At 29.7% G+C, this 20,066-nt stretch overlaps 3 protein-coding genes across 3 annotated transcripts; all 3 read left to right on the top strand.

Annotated features, from left to right (window-relative positions):
- Positions 1-2,321: 2,321 nt before the first annotated feature.
- LOC124539323 (aldo-keto reductase AKR2E4-like) lies at positions 2,322-6,330 on the top strand. Its single transcript, XM_047116683.1, has 7 exons — positions 2,322-2,412; positions 3,436-3,522; positions 3,774-3,944; positions 4,469-4,582; positions 4,728-4,889; positions 4,987-5,190; positions 6,071-6,330. Exons 1-7 carry the CDS (start codon positions 2,374-2,376, stop codon positions 6,260-6,262), a joined length of 969 nt encoding a protein of 322 aa, XP_046972639.1. The 5' UTR covers positions 2,322-2,373; the 3' UTR covers positions 6,263-6,330.
- A 2,053-nt stretch (positions 6,331-8,383) lies between these two features.
- Positions 8,384-11,106, top strand: LOC124539324 (aldo-keto reductase AKR2E4-like). The gene is made up of 7 exons (XM_047116684.1): positions 8,384-8,488; positions 8,796-8,882; positions 9,249-9,419; positions 9,580-9,693; positions 9,816-9,977; positions 10,071-10,274; positions 10,846-11,106. The coding sequence occupies exons 1-7, from the start codon at positions 8,450-8,452 to the stop codon at positions 11,035-11,037; spliced, it is 969 nt and encodes a 322-aa protein (XP_046972640.1). The 5' UTR covers positions 8,384-8,449; the 3' UTR covers positions 11,038-11,106.
- A 2,359-nt stretch (positions 11,107-13,465) lies between these two features.
- Positions 13,466-19,858, top strand: LOC124539325 (aldo-keto reductase AKR2E4-like). Its single transcript, XM_047116686.1, has 7 exons — positions 13,466-13,569; positions 15,479-15,565; positions 16,069-16,239; positions 17,690-17,803; positions 18,005-18,166; positions 18,806-19,006; positions 19,528-19,858. Exons 1-7 carry the CDS (start codon positions 13,534-13,536, stop codon positions 19,714-19,716), a joined length of 960 nt encoding a protein of 319 aa, XP_046972642.1. The 5' UTR covers positions 13,466-13,533; the 3' UTR covers positions 19,717-19,858.
- The last annotated feature ends 208 nt before the right edge of the window (positions 19,859-20,066 follow it).

Raw genomic sequence — 20,066 nt, forward strand, 5'->3', positions numbered from 1 at the left:
AAATTGTTCTTTTTTTTAATATCGATGTCCATTTGCTAACACTATTTGAACTGCTGAAAAACTAACAGAACTTAGAGTTTAGCCCGTGTGGAATTTGCTTTGCGTCAAAAGTCCTTGTTTTATGTTACACTAGTTTACGCCGGTTGCTTCGCATTGCCTTGTGAGATTTGGTTTTAAGGTCTTAATGTTAACAATTTTAACTAAATAAATATTTTCTGTTTTAAAAAGAATGAAATGAAATAAAATAACAGTCGTAATTTTGTAATCTTTCTGTTTGATTATGGCTATCACAGTGATAGATACAAGATGTTCTGCGTCATATTAGGTATCTAAAAACTGTATCTTTAATTGCATATATCACTGATTCAATTATTTGATTAGAATCAATATTCACAAAGGGTCTCATCGTGTTTCCATGCGAAATCTGCACTGACATTTTCATACAAATGGATCATTTCATATATATAGATAAAAATTTTGATATGTTGCCGCAGTCAACTGAAATGAAGAACAAGTTTGTCAAACAATTAGTGATGTAATCAGTCATGGATACTACCAAGGTAAAGTTTATATTAAATCGTATTCGTTTGCATCACATTATTATTATATCTATTGAATAGACCCTCAAAGGGACACAGATGTTCCAAATGTTTTTAAAGAAGTTGAGAATTGTCTTGATATTCAAATTACGAAGTTTTTACTTTAAAATCGGTTTATCGGTTCATCCTCTTAATAAGTATTAAAGAAGTTAAAATATTAGTACATTCCCACAAAAAAGGGTCGATGACAAAGATTTCGCGAGGTTCCGGTAAGGACGGGGTCCCACAAGGGTCCACAAATGTCCATTTCTTTTCTTCCTCTATATAAATCATCTTCCTTTTATTTTCAATGAAACGTACATTGTTGCTTGCTGATGGAAAAAAAAATTAATGAAATTACATCGTTCAATACCTTAAGGTTGCACCACAGATGTAGGACACTGTTGTATTGTATCTATATACAATAATTTAGATTTACGTAGGAAAAATACTATGCCACTAAATTGGAAAATGTTAGACATTATTGATACTACTAAATTTAGGAGTCACTGTTGACGTTACTTGTAACTGGTATACTTGGTGGTATAGGTGAGGTGCACAGTATACCAGAAATGCACAAAAATGTACAAAATGATCGTTAAAGAACATTTTCATTAAAGGATATTATAATACAAATGACTTTTTAGGTGATAACATACCTTGTATAATGAAGGATCACCTACAGCTTGTTTTAAATACAAACATAAATAATGACATTGTAAATAAAAATTGCTGAAAAATGCATAGGTAAGACCTAGATAATTTTATTTCGCCGCTTTTTCTCGTATTTGAGATATTTTGGAGAACCGGTGCGATATTTTATCAATCTTTATTAAAAATGAAAATTTATTACTTCAAAGATTTCGACTTAGAGTTATTTTATGTTTTTTCATTAAAATTCCAGTTTAAAAATTGACCTTTATATTATTATTTATTAGAGATCAGAGATAAATCACGACAAAAAAAATGTTTTTATCTAGATATGCCTCTAGTCATTTAATAATTTCATTTATTTGTTTTAAATAATATATTAGTACTTACTAAAGGCAATTAAAAAAAAAATTGTAACATTTTTATTTGTTGACCTTCATTCCATTCTTATGACATAATCTTATACATCTTTGCATAGTATAAAACACAGGCGCTTACCACTGTCTGTCTCTGTGTGTGCTTAGTGTAAAATTACACAACCGATTTTGAGGCGACTTTTTTGTTTTTTTTTGTTAGACGGATTGATTCGAGAGGTATGTTTGTGTGTCTAATACATGCACAATATAGTAGAGAAACACTGATTATTACAGAGGTTTCTACTGAGATGTAGTAAATAAACAAATAACACATTGGAAACGCTGGCTGAACCCTACCAGATAGATCAAAATAATGTACAACAATATTACACGCCATAAAAAGGTCTTCAAATAAGTCCACAATGATATATCTCTCAAGGATAATCCACAATAATATTTTTTTATCCTTAACTTTTTACGAGAAATAATGTCTTATTTTAGAAGCTATTTTAAGCAAAATAGATATCTAGATCATTATTGGCCTTTGAAGCATGTAATTTTAATGAATGTTTTCGAAGATAGATTTAAAACAGCGTACATAGTTTTTGTATTGTCCAATGACAAAAAGTATTGCACCTGTGCGAAGCCGGGGTAGGTAGCTAGTTATTTAAAAATAAAGATAAATGTATTTAATTAAAGGATAAATTCTTATCATTTTACTATAATAAAGGTGCTTTATATAATGCGAATTCAGTAGTAGTTAGTGAATCTGTAACCAATTTGACAAAATGCTTCGCATTTTACTAAATTTATTAGTGATAGTATCTGTAAGTATAAATTAAATTTAATGAGTCAGTTTTAACATTATAGATTATGTATAACTTAATTCATGTGGATTTTTTATTATGATAGTACCTTGTAGTTTTTGGTATAAAATTAAATTCAAATGCAACAAAAACAAAATGTCACAAGATGGTATGTACATGTATCTACATACTATGTCACTACCATTATAAACCCTAAAATTGAATTCCATTGCATTCCTCACTAATATTTGGGTTCAGATCTTTCAGTGATTCATTGTTGAATTTAAATTGCTTCTGCCTTAATAACTTAATTCCTCCTATTTTCATCTCTTATAACCTATTAGCACTCATAATATGAACTTTTCCCTAGTCATCGATACTTTGACAAGTCTCTTGATCCTGATTTTTTAAAATGTCCTGTTTATCATAGTCCATGGTATTAACGCTTATTGTCTCTACTACATATTCGCAATTGTAATCTTCTTAATTTAATTCTTTATTAAAATATTACTCAAGTATCGTATTTGTTTTCTTATTGGCAATATTAGTAATTTTACCTGAAATTATGACATGACATGGCCTGTAAATTTACCACTGCTGGGCTATTGCCTCCTCTCCCTTTGAGGAGAATGCTAGAAGCATAATTTTTTTTATTTCTTCTAATATTTTACCACCGGTCCGTATGAAGTCTTATCTATTACGTTACCAAGCTAATTTAAATAAAACGTAATCAAACAAAACAACAATATATTTTGTAATCACTCGTTTGATTGCAGTTATCACAATGACAGATATAAGTTTTTTTTATTGTCTGCATTATTTTAGGTATCTTTCATTGTTTGAGAGGTTCAATTTAATATATTTTTCATAAATACAGATTCTATTTTTGTAAGCAAACTACTTTTGTGCACAAATTATACACTAGAGAGAAATTTCTTTATAAAATTTTAGGCTTCGAAATTAAACAGTAGATGACTAGCATTTTAGAAATTTTAGAATGTTAGTAACTAGTATTGGAGATGATGATAATGAATTCACTTACAGGTAACAACTGCCGATGCGCTGCCGAATACTAAATTATTGAATGATGGTAACAGGATACCAATTGTTGCTTATGGCACGTTTGGGAAAGTAAGTACTGTTAAATCAAATTTAAAAATATAAAGCGTTATATTAATATACATTTTTTTAATTAACTTTCGAAAATTTTCTTCCGTAAAATATTGTTATGAATTACGTTGATATATAATTTTATGAAACTTTGCCAAATTTACTTATTCCGCTGTTTAACATCGCTCTCATTAGGGATAAATATTTTAAATCTTATAAGTAACGCAAGTTATATATTTAAAATTAATATAATTATTAATGTATTTTAATAGACAAATGAAGTAGCGATCATAAAACCAGCAGTGATAAAAGCTATTGAAGCTGGATATAGGCACATAGATACAGCCGCAGTTTACAAAAATGAAGAACAAGTTGGTGAAGCGATCGCTGATGTAATTAGTCGTGGAATTGTCAAGAGAGAAGATCTATGGATCACTACCAAGGTGAAGCTCGTATTATACCTTATGTCGAGTGTCTTATATATTTGCTTCGAGGTTATCACTTCCATTTTCAAATAGAAATTGCAGTTCATATAATTTAAAATTTGTATTCAAAATCTAACAAATCTCCAAAGATATGTTTAACTCCCGCATTAAATTTTACCATTTTATCCCTTTCCAACCAGCAGTTGCTGGATAACAGCAACTTATTTGCTTATTTGCTTAGCAAGACTTATTTGCTGTGTGAATGTTTTGGTTAATTAATTATTAATAATTCGACTTCGCTCACAATTTTTGAGTTCATTGTTTCGCTGGGCATGCCCTGTATCCTTTCTTGTAGTTTAAAGAGTGGCTTCATACCATGTTTTTTTCAAAATCTGTTCAATCATTTGAAAGACTAACAAATAAGAGTTACTTTTGACATTTATAATATTATTACATAGGTAATGAATTATTGATTTTTATATCATACGATTGATTGTCGTCATGTGGCATACTTATTTATATGTCTTATTTTGGTTTCACAGCTGGGCTTAGATGTCGGTACTAGGGAAGGAGTGCTTACATCTCTTCAAACGTCTTTAAATAAATTAAAGTTAGATTATGTAGATCTATATCTGATACACACTTCGTTGAATCTAGTAAGTTGTAATCTTTTTAAGAATTTATAAATTTTCTTGTACAAGATTTAATTTTTCAAGATTAGATAGAAAAAAGAAGAAAGAAAAAGAATATATATTCAAATTTACTTACATGGTACTCATAATATTTTATATCTTTTTAAAGTTAGATCTTCCAGAGCATGATTACTTAAACGTATGGAAAGGCATGGAGGATATCAAGAAGATGAATTTGGCTAGATCCATCGGCATATCTAATTTTAACAGTTCCGAAATAAACAGAATTTTGGCCAATTCCGAAATAGTACCATCTGTCAATGAAATCGAGGTAAGATTTGTATAATTATACTAATCTCTCTTTAGATATTATTATATGATTGAAATGTAATTAAGAACTATACAAATAATAATGCTAATGATTTCAGGTGAATCCTAATTACGTAGATTTAGGTCTCGTAGCTTATTGTCAAAGCTTGAATATAACCGTAATGTCTTATGCTCCATTTGGCTTCCTGGTTCCACGGCCATACTTAAATTATACAACGAGCTTAAATTTTGAAAATCCAGTGCTTAAAAGAATAGCACAGAAGTATGGAAAAACTTCAAGTCAAGTTATGCTGCGATACTTGGTACGTATATTTTTAAATAGCATGTTTTATCAATAAATATATAAATATTAGATAACATCACATACATTACTCTGATCCCAATGTAAGCAGCTAAAACACTTGTGTTATGGAAAATCAAAAGTAACTACGGTATCACAAACACCCAGTCCCAAACAACATACAAAACTAATGAAATTTTTCTAAACGTAATCAGCCGGTTTGGACGGGAATCGAACCCGAAACCTCAGCGTGGCGTACCCATGAAAACCGGTGAACACACTACTCGACCACGGAGGTCGTTATTTATACTGTAACTGTGAATAATGCACAAATCATTTTTGATCTTGTTTTTAATCGTGTCCTTAAATTTACAATATAATATAAGCCAATGTTTATAGCAGAAGTTATTTATATATCTAGATAGAGTGTTACATTACAAAGAAGGTAAGACAACACCTTTATAGTGTGCGTGATAGCTATGCTATGCTAAGCTATTTCACCTTTAAAAGTTTATCTAGACATTATGAGGCAAATAATAATTAGTGGTTTATTACCAGTTTAGCTTTGTCTTGTCTGTACTTTGATATTCAAAATTTAACTTAAATTTAAACATTCGTAATAGAACTTTGATAATGTTAAGATAACATTATCAAAGTTCTATTACTATACTATACTCGATGTATCTTACACTTTTAATAATTTAGTTTTACTTTGTTGTTTGTTTGTGATTAATTTTAAATCCACTCCCATAAGATTCAACCGAAATTTTGCACACACTTGGTGCTGATGTTAAATTAATTAAAAAATACAGCATGAAATGCCCACTGCTGGGCTTGTACCTATTCCTTTTTATTTGCATTCGACTTATGTAGGGGTCTTTGTGATGTATTTGATTTTTCAGATGGACCGTGACACAATACCGATCCCAAGATCAACAAACGAGGAACGAATGAAGTTAAATTTTGACATATTAGATTTCAATCTCACTGAAAATGAAATTTACCAGATCAATGAACTTAATGAAGATGCTAAAGTTTACGACTTTTACGACGAATCCTTTTTCACGGCACTTGCCGATTATTATGGTTTGTAAATATAAATTGATAACCTATTTTTAATTCGTTTCGAAATAATTTGTTATGGATATAGTTGTTAAAATTAATGATTCTGTATGAAATATAAATTTTCATGAAATCTGTTTTTTGTTTTTTTATATATCCTATATCACCTATATAGTGACAATTTTGCTCTGTTCTGTTAAAAAGATTGCGATTGTATAATCATTTTCCTGGATACACTTTCTTGTGAGAAATCCAAAATTTCGGTATAAGCTGGTTCCTCTAGAATATCAGCTACGTTGTTAGAAGCCTTTCGTAGATCTTATTCAGCTTTAGAATTGCCATTAAATCAACGAACTAATACCACTAGCATATTATAACATTTAAAACACTTTGTAATGGTAAAAGCTTGGCAAATGGCATTTTGCCACGACGATTTACAAATGACAAGACAAATCAGAATTTTCATGTGCTTAATTTGTGCTTATAATTGAGATCATGCATCATGCATCTTGAGATCGGCGGTTAAGGAAAATATCGCAAAAAAACCTGCATGTGACTAATTTCAACTAAATTCTACCACATGTGAATCCACCAACCCGCATTGAAGCAGCGTAGTGGAATATGTTCCAAAACCTTCTCCTCAAAGGGAGAGGAGGCTTTATCCCAGCCGTGGGATATTAACAGGCTGTTATTTTTGATATATTGTAAGGCTAATTCTTGACTGTTAGTGGTCACAACATAGAAAATCCTTGTTTTTCTCATGTTCAGTTGTACGGGGCAAGTTTAAGTCTCGTAAAAACGTCCACTATTTGTTCGTGCGCCTGATAAAAAAAATTCATAAAGTGTCGAATATCACAAGGTGCTTCAGTGAAAATAATTAAACGAGCATCTCTCTGCATACTGCACAATATGTACATACAGTAAAGTTTGATTCATACAGTCTTGTTGGCACGCGATTGCTGAACTTAATTGTTAAACTTTTTTATCTCTTTTTGTGTTATTATTTTTAATATGTATTGAACTTAAACTTAATTTTGTATTAATAATACAAATATAGAGTCGAGATGGCCCAGTGGTTAGAACGCGTGCATCATAACCGATGATTGCGGGTTCAAACCCAGGCAAGCACCGCTGATTCATGTGCTTAATTTGTCCTTATAATTCATCTCGTGCTCAGCGGTGAAGGAAAACATCGTGAGGAAACCTGCATGTGACAAATTTCATAGAAATTCTTTGGAACAACCCGCATTGGAACAGCGTGGTGGAATATGTTCCAAAACATTCTCCTCAAAGGGAGAGGAGGCCTTTAGCCCAGCAGTGGGAATTTACATGCTGTTGTTGTTGTTGAATACAAATATTTACGTTCATAAAATCGGACATCAAATTCAGGTAGAATACCTGAATTTAATGAGCGATTTTTATTGACTGACACACGACATTCATACACTGTTAGTTAAAAAAATATTTTAAATATACCTTTCTAATTGTATTGTATTTTAAAGTTATAAAAAATGTCAAACATTTTCTAAATAAATTATATTTAAGAATGTTTTACTTCAAAGCGTTTTATCATTAAATCTTTAACAAATTAAAAAAAAATCAAACATAAGCGCATTGCTATAAGAAAGCGTCAATTTTAATAGCTGAGAGAGAAGTAGGTACGGGGGTTCCACAAGGGTCATTCATTGTCCATTTCTTTTCCTCCTATATATAAATGATCTTATTTATAATTTGAATTAATATTAAAAATTTCTTCAGAACACTATAGATACCCTCATAATATATACCCATTAACGATGGCGAGCAGAGTAAGGTAACTTAAATGCGAATGCTGCTTGCATTCCTGTTTAAGAAACTAAGATTATTGAAATTGAAGAATTGACTGTTGTTTCTCTATTATTGATAATGAAATGTATTTCTATTTTAATTTACTAGGACTTTGTAACTGTATGGTGTGATGTAACGAAACGTTATTATTATTTACAGCGCAAAAGTCTATGGTTCACCACCAGGTGAACACTTACCACTAGGTGCCCCATTTGCTTGATGACCTTGTACTTAAGTTTCAAATTTAATTGCATAATCTTATAGATTTTTATAAAATATTGATAATTGTTTTTAATTAAATGATAATTTCTTATCATTTAAGTAAAACATAGGTGCTATATATATGAGGCAAAATCAACAAGAGTTACTAAAGCTGTTGCAAAATTGACAATATGCTTCGTATTTTCGTAAATGTGTTAGTGATAGTATGTGTGAGTATAATTTTAATATAATGAGTTAGTTTTATCGTTATAGGTGGAGAGTAATTATTAATTCATGAGCATAAGTGAATTAATACCTTTTTCATGTAGGTAAATAATTAGGTTGTTGTTGTTGTTTTTTTTTTGTGGTACCTATGTATCTGTACAAAGGTATTTACTAATATGAAGCCTAAAGTTTCATAGCATTCCTCAGACCAACCAGTAATTCAATTTTTGACTTTAAATCGCTATAGAAAAATATTCACTTTTATTGTAAATTGATTATGAATATGAATTGATTAGTGTTTTTGACTTGCAGGTTACAACAGCTGATGCGCTGCCGAATACTTTACTATTAAATGATGGTAACAGAATACCTATAGTGGCTTATGGCACCTTTGGGAAAGTAAGTACTGCTTAAAGACATTATAAATCAATCGAAATATTATTTATTCAAGTAGGCACTTTTTTAATGTCATATTAAAGCTACCACAGGATTAGAAAAGTAGATTCTACTGAAATATATTTTTATACAATTCCATTTTATACAAAATTAATTGTTTATGATAATCACCGCAATTAATTGTGACATAATTTCCATACGAGCATTATCTTTCATATATTATTGTTGTATACAATAAGCAGGATTTTATAACAGTTAATCAATGAACTTAGCCTAGAAAAAGTAATAAATTTCCTATAATTTTAAACATCTCCATTATTACAAATATTTGCTTAAAATCGTATAAATATCGGAATATGTTCTTATTAGACATATGAAGTAGCGATCATAAAACCAGCGGTGATAAAAGCTATTGAAGCTGGATTTAGACATATAGATACAGCAGCAGTTTACCAAAATGAGGAACAAGTTGGTGAAGCGATCGCTGATGTAATTAAACGGGGAATTGTCAAGAGAGAAGATCTATGGATCACTACCAAGGTAAAGTTGGTATTGTACCTTATTGTCGACAGCCTTATATATTTGGGTCGAGGTTATTAATTCCATTTTCAAAAGGAAATAGTAGTACATCTCATTTAACATTATTTTGCATTGTTATAATGAGTTACATTATATTATATTTCTTATTTTGGTCTTACAGCTGAGTTTAGAAGTAGGCACAAGGGAAGGAGTGCTTAAATCACTTCAAACGTCTTTAAATAAATTGAAGCTAGATTACGTTGATCTATATTTGATACACTTTCCGATGAATCTGGTAAGTTGGTAAAAATATTAAGATATTTTTAAGCTTTCTAAAAAAACATTACATTCTATTTAACATAACCGTAATATAATTAACATGGAACATATCGTATTATTTTTTCTTTTTATTTAAAGCAAAATCTTCAAAACCATGATTATTTAAGCATATGGAAAGGCATGGAGGATATGAAGAGGATGAATTTGGCTAGATCTATCGGCATATCTAATTTTAACAGTTCTCAAATAAACAGAATTTTGCTAAATTCAGAAATAGTACCATCTGTCAATGAAATCGAGGTAAGAATTGTATAATTATATTAAACTCTCTTTAGAGATATATGATTGAAATCAAATTAAGAACTATTCAAATAACAATGCTAATGATTTCAGGTGAATCCTAATTTCGTAGACTTAGATCTCGTTGCTTATTGTCAAAGCTTGAACATAACCGTCATGTCTTATGCTCCATTTGGTTTCATGGCTCCACGACCATACTTAAATTATACAACAAGTATAACCTTTGAAAATCCGGTACTTAAAAGAATAGCGCAAAAGTATGGAAAGACTACGAGTCAAGTCGTTTTGCGATACTTGGTACGTATGTATATTTGTAAAGAGCATGTTTTATTGTTACTGTAAATATTATATTTTTTTTTATGTTAATTGATTAAATTATTTATAAATATGCAGACATAATCTATCTCTGTGTGTGTGATAGCTATGTTTAACAATTGAGAAACGTCATACTACTGATGTGTGTATACTAAGTGGCGAAATAATTGCGAATATTTTTTGCTGCGTTCTACACTTCAACAGTCTATCTAGAGATCTATGTAATCAAAAGTTATAATATACTAATTTAGCAGTATCTTATCTATATTGAAATGCAATTTTTTTATTATAATTATCGGTTACGTAGTTCAAATTTAATGGATATATTAAAGAAATATACAAACTTAGTATCGTATTTATAATATTATTTTTGTTAGGATTTATAAATTGCATTGTTAATAGACCTTTATTAAGGCTTTTCCCTTCAATTTATCTTCACTTTTAAGTAAGTGTGAGTATAATCTTGATGCTAAATATTAAATAAAAAATAACATCATGTAAATCTCCTGCTGTTTTGTAAATAAAGGCTTTAAAATTATCTTTGATTTTTCAGATTGACCGTGAAACAATACCGATCCCAAGATCAACAAACGCGGAACGAATTGAGTTAAATATTGACATATTAGATTTCAATCTAACTGAAAATGAAATTTACCAGATCAATGAACTTAATGAAGATGCTAAGGTCTACGACTTTTATGACGAATCATTTTTACCTGCATTTGTCCAATATTATGGTTTGTAACAATAAATTGGAAGATTATTTTTAATTCACTATGAAAGTATTTTTAATAAAAACTTGTATACTTATTTATATATTCTTTTTCATTTCTTATATCACCCATATCAGTGACGACTAGTTTGCACTCGTCGTTTCTCGTTTTTATGGAGAAAAATAAACGTATATCAGGAGACAGCTAAAGATTTTTACTTTGTACAATAAATCTCCTTCTTCGCGGAGACTATCGTCCGTTTCTTACAATGTTAATATACCATATGCCAATAATTACACTAGCTCACGCATATCTTAATCTGGAATGTAGAAATGTGCTCATTCAGAGTCATAATATCTTAGTTCCCATGATTGTTGACTTATTGGGGATGAGGAATAGTAAAAAATTTTTTACGGCGCCTATAATTGTCGTAACAACTTACCAGGTGGCTTATTTTTGCGAAGGCTTACCTAGATTAAAATAATACAACAATACCAAGTCTTATAATTTAGTGATAGATTATAACATGAGTTGATTGTACCTATAAAATTACTCAAGCTTCTACTGTTAAAGAAACAAAAAACGCTCATCGTAGATTGAAACCTTTCTTACAATACCATAAAGAATTCCTTTACATATCTAATATATATTGAGGTAGCTGACATTATTAATAATAACAACTTGGTAAATAACACCACCAACAATCTCACATTAAAAAAAAAAATTAAAATATACTTTGAATTAATGTGTCATTTAATACGGCCATTAGTAACGTTCACGTCACGTAAATGTCCAGAAAAGCTTGGTTTAGAAACTTTGGTGCAGGATGTGCTAGCAAACTTTTATGTGACAGACAAACCAAGCAAAATATAAAGAACTTTTTTACAAATAATCAGAAGCAAGAGTGAGAAATAATTGACATCAGAGTTATATGGCTTTGCCATTAAATGTAGCACCAAATTCTTGATAATAGGCTCATAAATTTTCCCAATCTTTTTCTCAGATCAAGGAAGTTTGTATTTAACCAAAATAGATATTAAGATAAGTCAATAATAGGTCTTTATGAGGATCGGCTGAATTAAATTGATCGGCGAAAAACATAGTTCTTAATTAATTATGTTACTAAAGATATTTTTTGATATTTTATATGGCGTATTTATTTAACTAAAGTTTATTGTATATTTTTTCTCTTTTTATCTATAAACATCAAACCTACTCTTGAAGGTAAACGGATTCTAACTTCAAGAGTAACTTCGTCGAAAACATAAATTTTGATAAATTGTTATATTTCTAAACGACATCTTCTACCGATAAGCATAATTATAGGTAGTATTATATCATAAGTATATTATATCCATTATGATTTTTAAAAACTATAAATATTTCAGTCATTTTACAAAACTCTCGTTGACTACTCCATGTCATATACTTTTATTCCATTAAGTCATTATCGTCATTATCTTTGCATCAAACTTTAAAAGTTTTTATAATTTGGTTCAAATTAAATATGATAAAGATCTTGTTAGTATAAAGCTAGGTTCTCACAGCTAAAAACAGCCGTACCAGTGCAGCAATATAGCCAAATCTTTGCTCTTGAGGTTAACTTGAAAAGAAAAGAGGCATTGAACTCGTCACTAATTCATCATTCCAAAAGTTTAAGTTAAAATTTTGTAATTAATAAAAAAATCAATCACTGTCGTTATTTTCTAGTCATGACGAAGCTCAACCTTTTTAGGGCCCTTTTATTTTCTACCCATATACATCGGTGAGGGTCTCTGTTATTCAAGAAAATACTTTCTATTAAACTTCGATTTTTTTCATGAACGTACTTGATATTTCAATTAAATGTCATATCGATGATATTATCGACTATATCATATCCAATTTATAATCGATTATCTCGGAATTGGGTTCCCGCATGAACTTCTAATCCGATTGACAAGGAATATTCAAATTACAACGGCTTATAGTTTCGGAATGAACTTAGAGTAAATAATATATCGTATAATTTACTCTTGGAGATTATTTGAAAAGTGCGTATTACAAGATATAGAAAACATAATTTGTAGTACAATTAGCTCACCCGAATTCAATTTCTCACTAAAAGGACATAGTTTTTCTCGCCCTCAAAAGCATATCATTAATTTATTGGGAAAATAAAAATTATATTTTTATAGATCATGCAGAGATAAGTACATTAGCGAAGTCTCGTCATTCATGCTATTGTGCAAATATTAAGTAATAAAATAAAATAAAAATAATCTTTATTCGTCCTGTCGTAGCCAGACAATGTGTTGTATTTTATGCATTAGACGATTTCCTTCTAGTTTTCAGTCACCAATTAAACTGTTTCATACTTCTACTTCTACTGCTTCTACTTGTGACCCTCGCTTTACATTATTGATATTTGCGTGGATCACATTGATAATAGTTTTTATAACTTTAATGATAAATTCTTATCATACTATAAAACAAAGAGTTATATTGTGCAAATCCAGCTTTTTACCGCTGTATGTAAACGTGACAAAATGTATCGTATTTTAAATTTTTTAGTGATAGTATCAGTAAGTGAGAAAATTTATTCATTTCTATTTATATTACCTAAATTTTCATTTCAGTAACGGTTCAGAAAATATATTTACTTTTATTTGGAAATGGTAAAAGTTACAATGAGATTAAAATACAATGAACCAATTCACAGATTCCCATTGTCCCCTACTGGGACATTTGTTAATGACAATTTGTTACTGAAATAACTTGAGTTAAAATTATTTCCGACATTTACGTAACCTTCAAATGGTAGCTAACTTTGTAATGATTTATGAGGGTTTTTTGCTGGTGTAGAAGTGGAATTTTTGTTCTAAGCTTTGCGTAATCGGTGGAAATTTTCAACTAATGATCAAGTCTGACTCTAAAATGGTGTACAAGAATAAAAAAGTTAGCCTTTGGGCCATTTAGTGATTTAACTTTTTTATTATGGTATAATGATACAATAATAAATCACTAAAAATCACAGAAGTGTATTCCAACATTACTTGAATGCTTAAATGTATACAAATATGAACTAAAACTACTACTACATAAATCTTGACCGTGGCAAGAATACTAAGAGCATTTCCCCGTTGAATCGCAATTCCGATCCTCTGGGCAAAAAACGAACCAGCCCTCCTGTTACTGTTTATTATAGTTCATTGACATAATTGTATCAAACTTCTTGTTCTGCGCTCCTCGATATTTTTATTAGTTTACACTTCAAATATAAGCAATCTTTAAGCAAAGGGTATACGATGTTACAAGTTTTCATTTTTTATCTGTGTATTGTTGTCAGTCAGAATATATATTTTATACATATTGCATATAACGCCTTCCATTCATTTTTGAAGGTGAAATAATCTTATCAAATTATAAAATATTTCATTCCGCTATCTATAATTATGCATGTTTCAATCACAAGATAAACATTTACATAAGAGTATCTGTGTTCGTGGATCTAAATCTATAAATAAAAGTGTCTTTGTGTATCTCCGATTGTATCAGCTATGTAGTTTCTTTTAAGCGATGGGTCGATTTTGATAAGGTTTACGCCAATAAAAACAACGATAAACAAAAAAGTTTCGTATGCAACATCTAAATTTTTTTGAATAAAATGTCAGATTGCATCACTCAATTGTCTAACGCTGGTTTTAATGTGATGATAATATATGTATGTGTGCAATGTGTATTTTCTACACACACACACGCACTACGCATACATAAGTGTGCGTAGTGTGTAAAAAACTATTTTTACATTTCACGAATTATAAAAAATAAATGGGATTTTTGCGATGTCATTTGCTCCACTTTATTATTAATCGTCATTATGACAAATATATGAGTTATCTTTTATATTTAAGACACATTAACACTTTCGTATACATTGTGACAAGTTCACATTTATCAACAAAAAACAAAAATAGCTAAGCGTACTATTAAGCAATAACGAAATGGGCTAAAAACTTTACCCGAGAAACAAATGTGATAGCTACAATTTGAAAAAAAAAATACTATTTAAAAAAACATGAATCAAATTTTTTTTTGACAATATCAGTACAGTATTTGTTGATACCCTGTCATTTTTAAATTTAATTTAGTTATATAAAAAATATGATTATAGCCTAAGTTACTCCCTATTATCTTATCAGTTATCTGCCAGTGAAAGTCCCGTCAAAATTCAGCTGTTTCAGAGATTAGCCGGAAAAAACAGACAGACAAAAAATGTAAAATATCTTACTTTGGTATATGTACCGTGTATACATAAATATGCATTGAGTAAAAAAGGGCTATTTTAATATTACAAACAGGCACTCCAATTTTATTAAATGTATCGATAAAAAAATGAAAAAAAAAAAACAAAAGACTACTAATATCCAAGATTTGGCTATCAGGGTTGTGAGTCGTACATTATTGAATTATATTTTTTGTTTTTAATTGCAGGTAATAAATGCTGATGTGTTGCCCAAAAGTGTACTTTTAAATGATGGTAGAAGAATACCAATTATTTCGTACGGTACTTTAGGGAAAGTAAGTGTCATTATATCACAATATATAAGTAGATTATTCATACTTTGTATTAACTAACAGTAAGTCAAAAATTAATTCAGTAGGTGATGTATATGGAGTAATTATCTGAGAATGAGTTGAGTTTTGCTTCGTTGGAGAGAGATGCTTAAAGAATATTTTACTTAAAATGAAATAAGTAGTTATTAATTTGAGTGTATAAAATATTAAAATTTTCAAATCGTAGATAATTTATAGTGATATTTTTATGACAAAGTTCCTCTAGCCAAGAAATACATTCAAGTATGTACAAACTTTCATAAATGTTGAGGAAGCTGTGTTGAATTATTTTAATCTCGAATAGAAATATCAAGAATTATTATATTAGAATTTGAATTACAAATTAATTAAAGAAACAAACACGACAGCTTCTACTGTCATTCGCTTTTAGGTACTCTAAAACACCTTATTATTTCCAACATTCATTTGTATTGGATTTGGCATAATATTTATTTATTTTTTTTAAGACACAGGATCTAGACCTTATAAAACCTGCTGTGATACAAGCCATTGAATCAGGATATAGACAAATCGATACAGCCGCAGCTTATGAAAACGAAGAGCAAGTCGGTGAAGCGATCGCTGATGTGATCAGTCGTGGAATAGTTACGAGAGAAGAATTATGGATTACTACGAAGGTAAAATCATCGGCATTTACTAGCTCGTACTTTCTTAGAATTTCCGTTTCTTTCGTGTTAAAAAGGATTGAACAAGTTTAACACTTTCGCTCTCGATTTTCTCTATTCAAAGCAGTTTATAAATTTATTAGTATACATCTTTATTGAAAGATTTATTCTTCGAAAAATTGTGTTAGACTTTCCAAAATGTAAAAAAAGGTTCCTTAAATAAATACTCTTCATGTGTCAATTATTTACAAAATCTGAACTTGATCTTCTTAATATCATCTCCAATTTTCTAGATTTTATTTTGTGTTTTTAATGAAATGTTCATAAAATGAGGCGAATTTTAAGTAACCAGTTTACTTCTTAAAATAGCCTAAACAGAGTACTATTTAATTTTCGTACTACCAAAACGAATTCATTTCAAGAAATTAAAACACCATACAACTGGTACGATAAATTGTCAAAATATTTTAACGTGAAAAAGACCTTCGTAGTCATGTCGACATATAGGGCTCCATCGAATAAAAATAAAAAACGTGGTAAATATCCCGTACTGTAATAATTCTGAGTGATTTTGCTGAACAAAAGGTCATTGAGTGTAATTTAGATATTTAAAAAAAAAAACTCTTATTTTCAAAGCTATAACTAAAAATAGTCTCGTAACTGGTTCTCATATCTGTAACATGATCATAAAATCGACTCCAAATCCGCGATAGACTTTGACAAAACTGTGTAAATAAGCATTAGATTTTGACTATAATACTCGTAGCTAACGTAACTACTTAATGGTTTTTTTTTGTCAACATGTCAAAAACAAAAGCATTATTGTTTTATTACAAACAAGATTGTTGATCTAATTTATTATGAAATCTTCGAATATTTTTCTTTTAAGAAATAACATCACAATATCTGTATAGACGACAGCTGTAATCTTTGAAATATGAGTAAATGCTGATATAGATAGGAAACTATTTTCTAATAATATTAGTATGTCTAAGATTACTTGGTATTTGTCTGAATAAAGTCCCCGTAGAACCAAAAGTAATATATCTATCTCAATGTCAATAGGTTTTATATATTTGCCTTTAGAATGTATGAATTCAAGCCTAAATGAAAATCACCTAATTTCAATAATTTTCTTCATTTACTTAAATAAAAGTTAATCATAATCCATATAAGTATCTAAATGTGTTCAAAACAATAAACCACAAACTCGATGAGAAAATTAATAAAGAAATTGTATTTTATTAAAAACTATTTCATTATTATTTAAACGATTAATTAAAAACTAGTAAAGACTACTTCATTACTGTTTAAAAACCGTTGATTTGTATTTTTGCTTATTAATAATGTAGAATTAGACTAGAAACGAAATCATAAATAAAACAAAACGTTTAATATAAATAAACATGTATATCGTGTAAACTTATTGTTTAAGATTAATATTATTATTATTATTTTATAGTTGAACTTAGAAGTCGGAACCAGAGAAGGAGTACTTCCAGCCCTTCAGGCATCATTGAAAAAATTGAAATTAGATTATGTGGACTTGTATTTGATACATTCGCCTGAAAATCTGGTAAGTTATAATATTTACAGAATACCAAATGTTCAAAAGATATTTGCTCAGGAAGGTGATTATGATAGTTAAGCAATGCTGTGTCTTTTTCTAACAAACGTCTAATTAATGTTGTAAGAGAAAGAGAAAAACATTGCACCAATTTAATATCAGTTATTTAATAGCAGAGATCCAATAAATGATATGTTATCTTTTAAACAGGTGTTAGTACAGGAATATGATTATTTAAATGTTTGGAAAGGCGTGGAGGATGTAAGGAGATTAAATTTAACAAGATCCATCGGCGTATCTAATTTTAACATTACCGACATAAACAGAGTTCTGGCAAACTCCGAAATGGTGCCATCTGTTAATGAAGTTGAGGTAAAACTTTTCATTTACAGTTATTTCACATTTCATACAGCATTACTTCGGATATAATCCAAATTAACATTATTTAATCATGTTTATATGTATAACAACAATGACAGCCCATAAATTTCCCACTGCTGGGCTAAGGCCTCCTCTGCCATTTTGAGGAGAAGATTTGGAACATGTTCTACCACGCTATTCCGTGATGTGACATAATTTCTATGAAATTTGACACATGCCGATTTCCTCGCGATGTTTTCCTTCACCGCCGAGAACGAGATGAATTATAAACACAAATTAAGCACATGAATATTCAGCGGTGCTTGCTTGTGTTTGAACCCGCAATCATCGATTAAGATGCACGTGTTATAATCACTGGGCCATCTCACCTCGTATATGTATTATTTATATATATTAAATAAAAATTTCAATGCTTATGAAATCAGGAAAGGTCCACGTTGAAGGAAAGAATCATCAAATTTGCTTCATAAACCAACAATTTGAGAACATTTTCATTATAGCAAGATATGTCAATATAAAAGTCCCAAATTTTTTATCCATTCGGATCAAAAATATTCTTCAATGAGAGAATTAAAAACACTCATCTTTAAAGATTTAAAATTAATCAAAGAAGTGTATTATCATTTTCAGGTAAATCCTACTTACACGAATTCAGAAATTATAGCTCATTGTCAAAGTCTCAATATAACCATATTGTCGTATGCGCCATTTGGTTTTATGGTACCAAGACCGATCGATTATAACGTAACATCTACATTCAAAGATCCTGTATTAGTGAGAATAGCTCAGAAATATGGAAAAACTACCAGTCAAGTTGTTCTACGATACTTGGTATGTATGTCTATAAAATGTTCAAGTAAAGCGTTATATTTTAATCATTTAATAAGAGATAAATAATATTACCAACATGAAATTAGAATGTCATATTTATAATAAGTGATAATGTTATAATACGAGACAACTTAGATGTAGCATCGGCAAATTTGATAAAACCGATTACTGACGATTTATACAACCAATAGAAATAGCTCCCTATTGCGCCATTCGACGCTATTCGTCTCTATAGATTCTCGCGTCAGTTCAACCCTAGAAAGCAAGTGATTTTAATTCGACGTGTCAAATTAGAATGAAATATTAGGTTATATGATATATAAGTTTGTGTAAAGATCATATTAGAAATAAATACTGATAATTTGAGATAGCGTACTTAATTCGGATGTGATCGGTTTTATGAATTTTGCCGATGCTACATCTAAGTTTTGTCGTACTACAATTGCCTATATAGCCTTGGAATTGAATTGTAATACAATGCTTATTATTCTCTAATTGTTTGCAATTGGTTACATTTTCAGATTGACCGTAAAACAATACCTATTCCACGATCAACAAACACTGAACGAATTAAGTTGAATATTGATTTATTTGACTTCCGTCTCTCTCAAGAAGATATTTCTTCGATCAATGAACTAAATAAAGATGTTAAAGTTTATAACTTCGATCAGGAAGCCCTTGCTATATTATTTGATTATTATGGTTTATAAAAATATAAATCGATTAAATTGCTTCGAACTAATAAAGTCATTTCCGCTTGATTTATAGGATACAGATAATATAATATACATAACTACATGTTATAATTGAATCGAAATTCACTAATAAATTCTAGGGAAATAAGAGAGGCTAGATGGCGTTTTTTTTTCAATTAACTATATCCTTTCCTGCATATAATATGATAATAACATCATAATTTACTCGGTGGTAGGGCTTTGTGCAAACCCGCCTGGGTAGGTAACACCCACTCATCAGATATTCTACCGCTAAACAACAGTAAGCAGTAGTGTTGTGTTGCGGTTTGAAGGGTGAGTGAGCCAGTGTAACCACAGGCACAAGG

This window comes from Vanessa cardui, chromosome 22 (genome assembly GCF_905220365.1).
Source record: "Vanessa cardui chromosome 22, ilVanCard2.1, whole genome shotgun sequence".
In the NCBI taxonomy this organism is placed as follows: Eukaryota; Metazoa; Arthropoda; class Insecta; order Lepidoptera; family Nymphalidae; genus Vanessa; species Vanessa cardui.

What these genes read in the sequence shown, in the direction of transcription:
- LOC124539323 (XM_047116683.1), top strand. Translation starts at nt 2,374, where the DNA reads ATGCTTCGCATTTTACTAAATTTATTAGTGATAGTATCT. An exon ending in CATCTGTCAATGAAATCGAG is followed by an intron (nt 4,890 to 4,986) that starts GTAAGATTTGTA and finishes TAATGATTTCAG; the next exon opens with GTGAATCCTAATTACGTAGA. An exon ending in AAGTTATGCTGCGATACTTG is followed by an intron (nt 5,191 to 6,070) that starts GTACGTATATTT and finishes TTGATTTTTCAG; the next exon opens with ATGGACCGTGACACAATACC.
- LOC124539324 (XM_047116684.1), top strand. Translation starts at nt 8,450, where the DNA reads ATGCTTCGTATTTTCGTAAATGTGTTAGTGATAGTATGT. An exon ending in ATGTGTTAGTGATAGTATGT is followed by an intron (nt 8,489 to 8,795) that starts GTGAGTATAATT and finishes TTTGACTTGCAG; the next exon opens with GTTACAACAGCTGATGCGCT. An exon ending in ATCTATGGATCACTACCAAG is followed by an intron (nt 9,420 to 9,579) that starts GTAAAGTTGGTA and finishes TTGGTCTTACAG; the next exon opens with CTGAGTTTAGAAGTAGGCAC.
- LOC124539325 (XM_047116686.1), top strand. Translation starts at nt 13,534, where the DNA reads ATGTATCGTATTTTAAATTTTTTAGTGATAGTATCA. An exon ending in AATTATGGATTACTACGAAG is followed by an intron (nt 16,240 to 17,689) that starts GTAAAATCATCG and finishes ATTATTTTATAG; the next exon opens with TTGAACTTAGAAGTCGGAAC. An exon ending in CATCTGTTAATGAAGTTGAG is followed by an intron (nt 18,167 to 18,805) that starts GTAAAACTTTTC and finishes TATCATTTTCAG; the next exon opens with GTAAATCCTACTTACACGAA.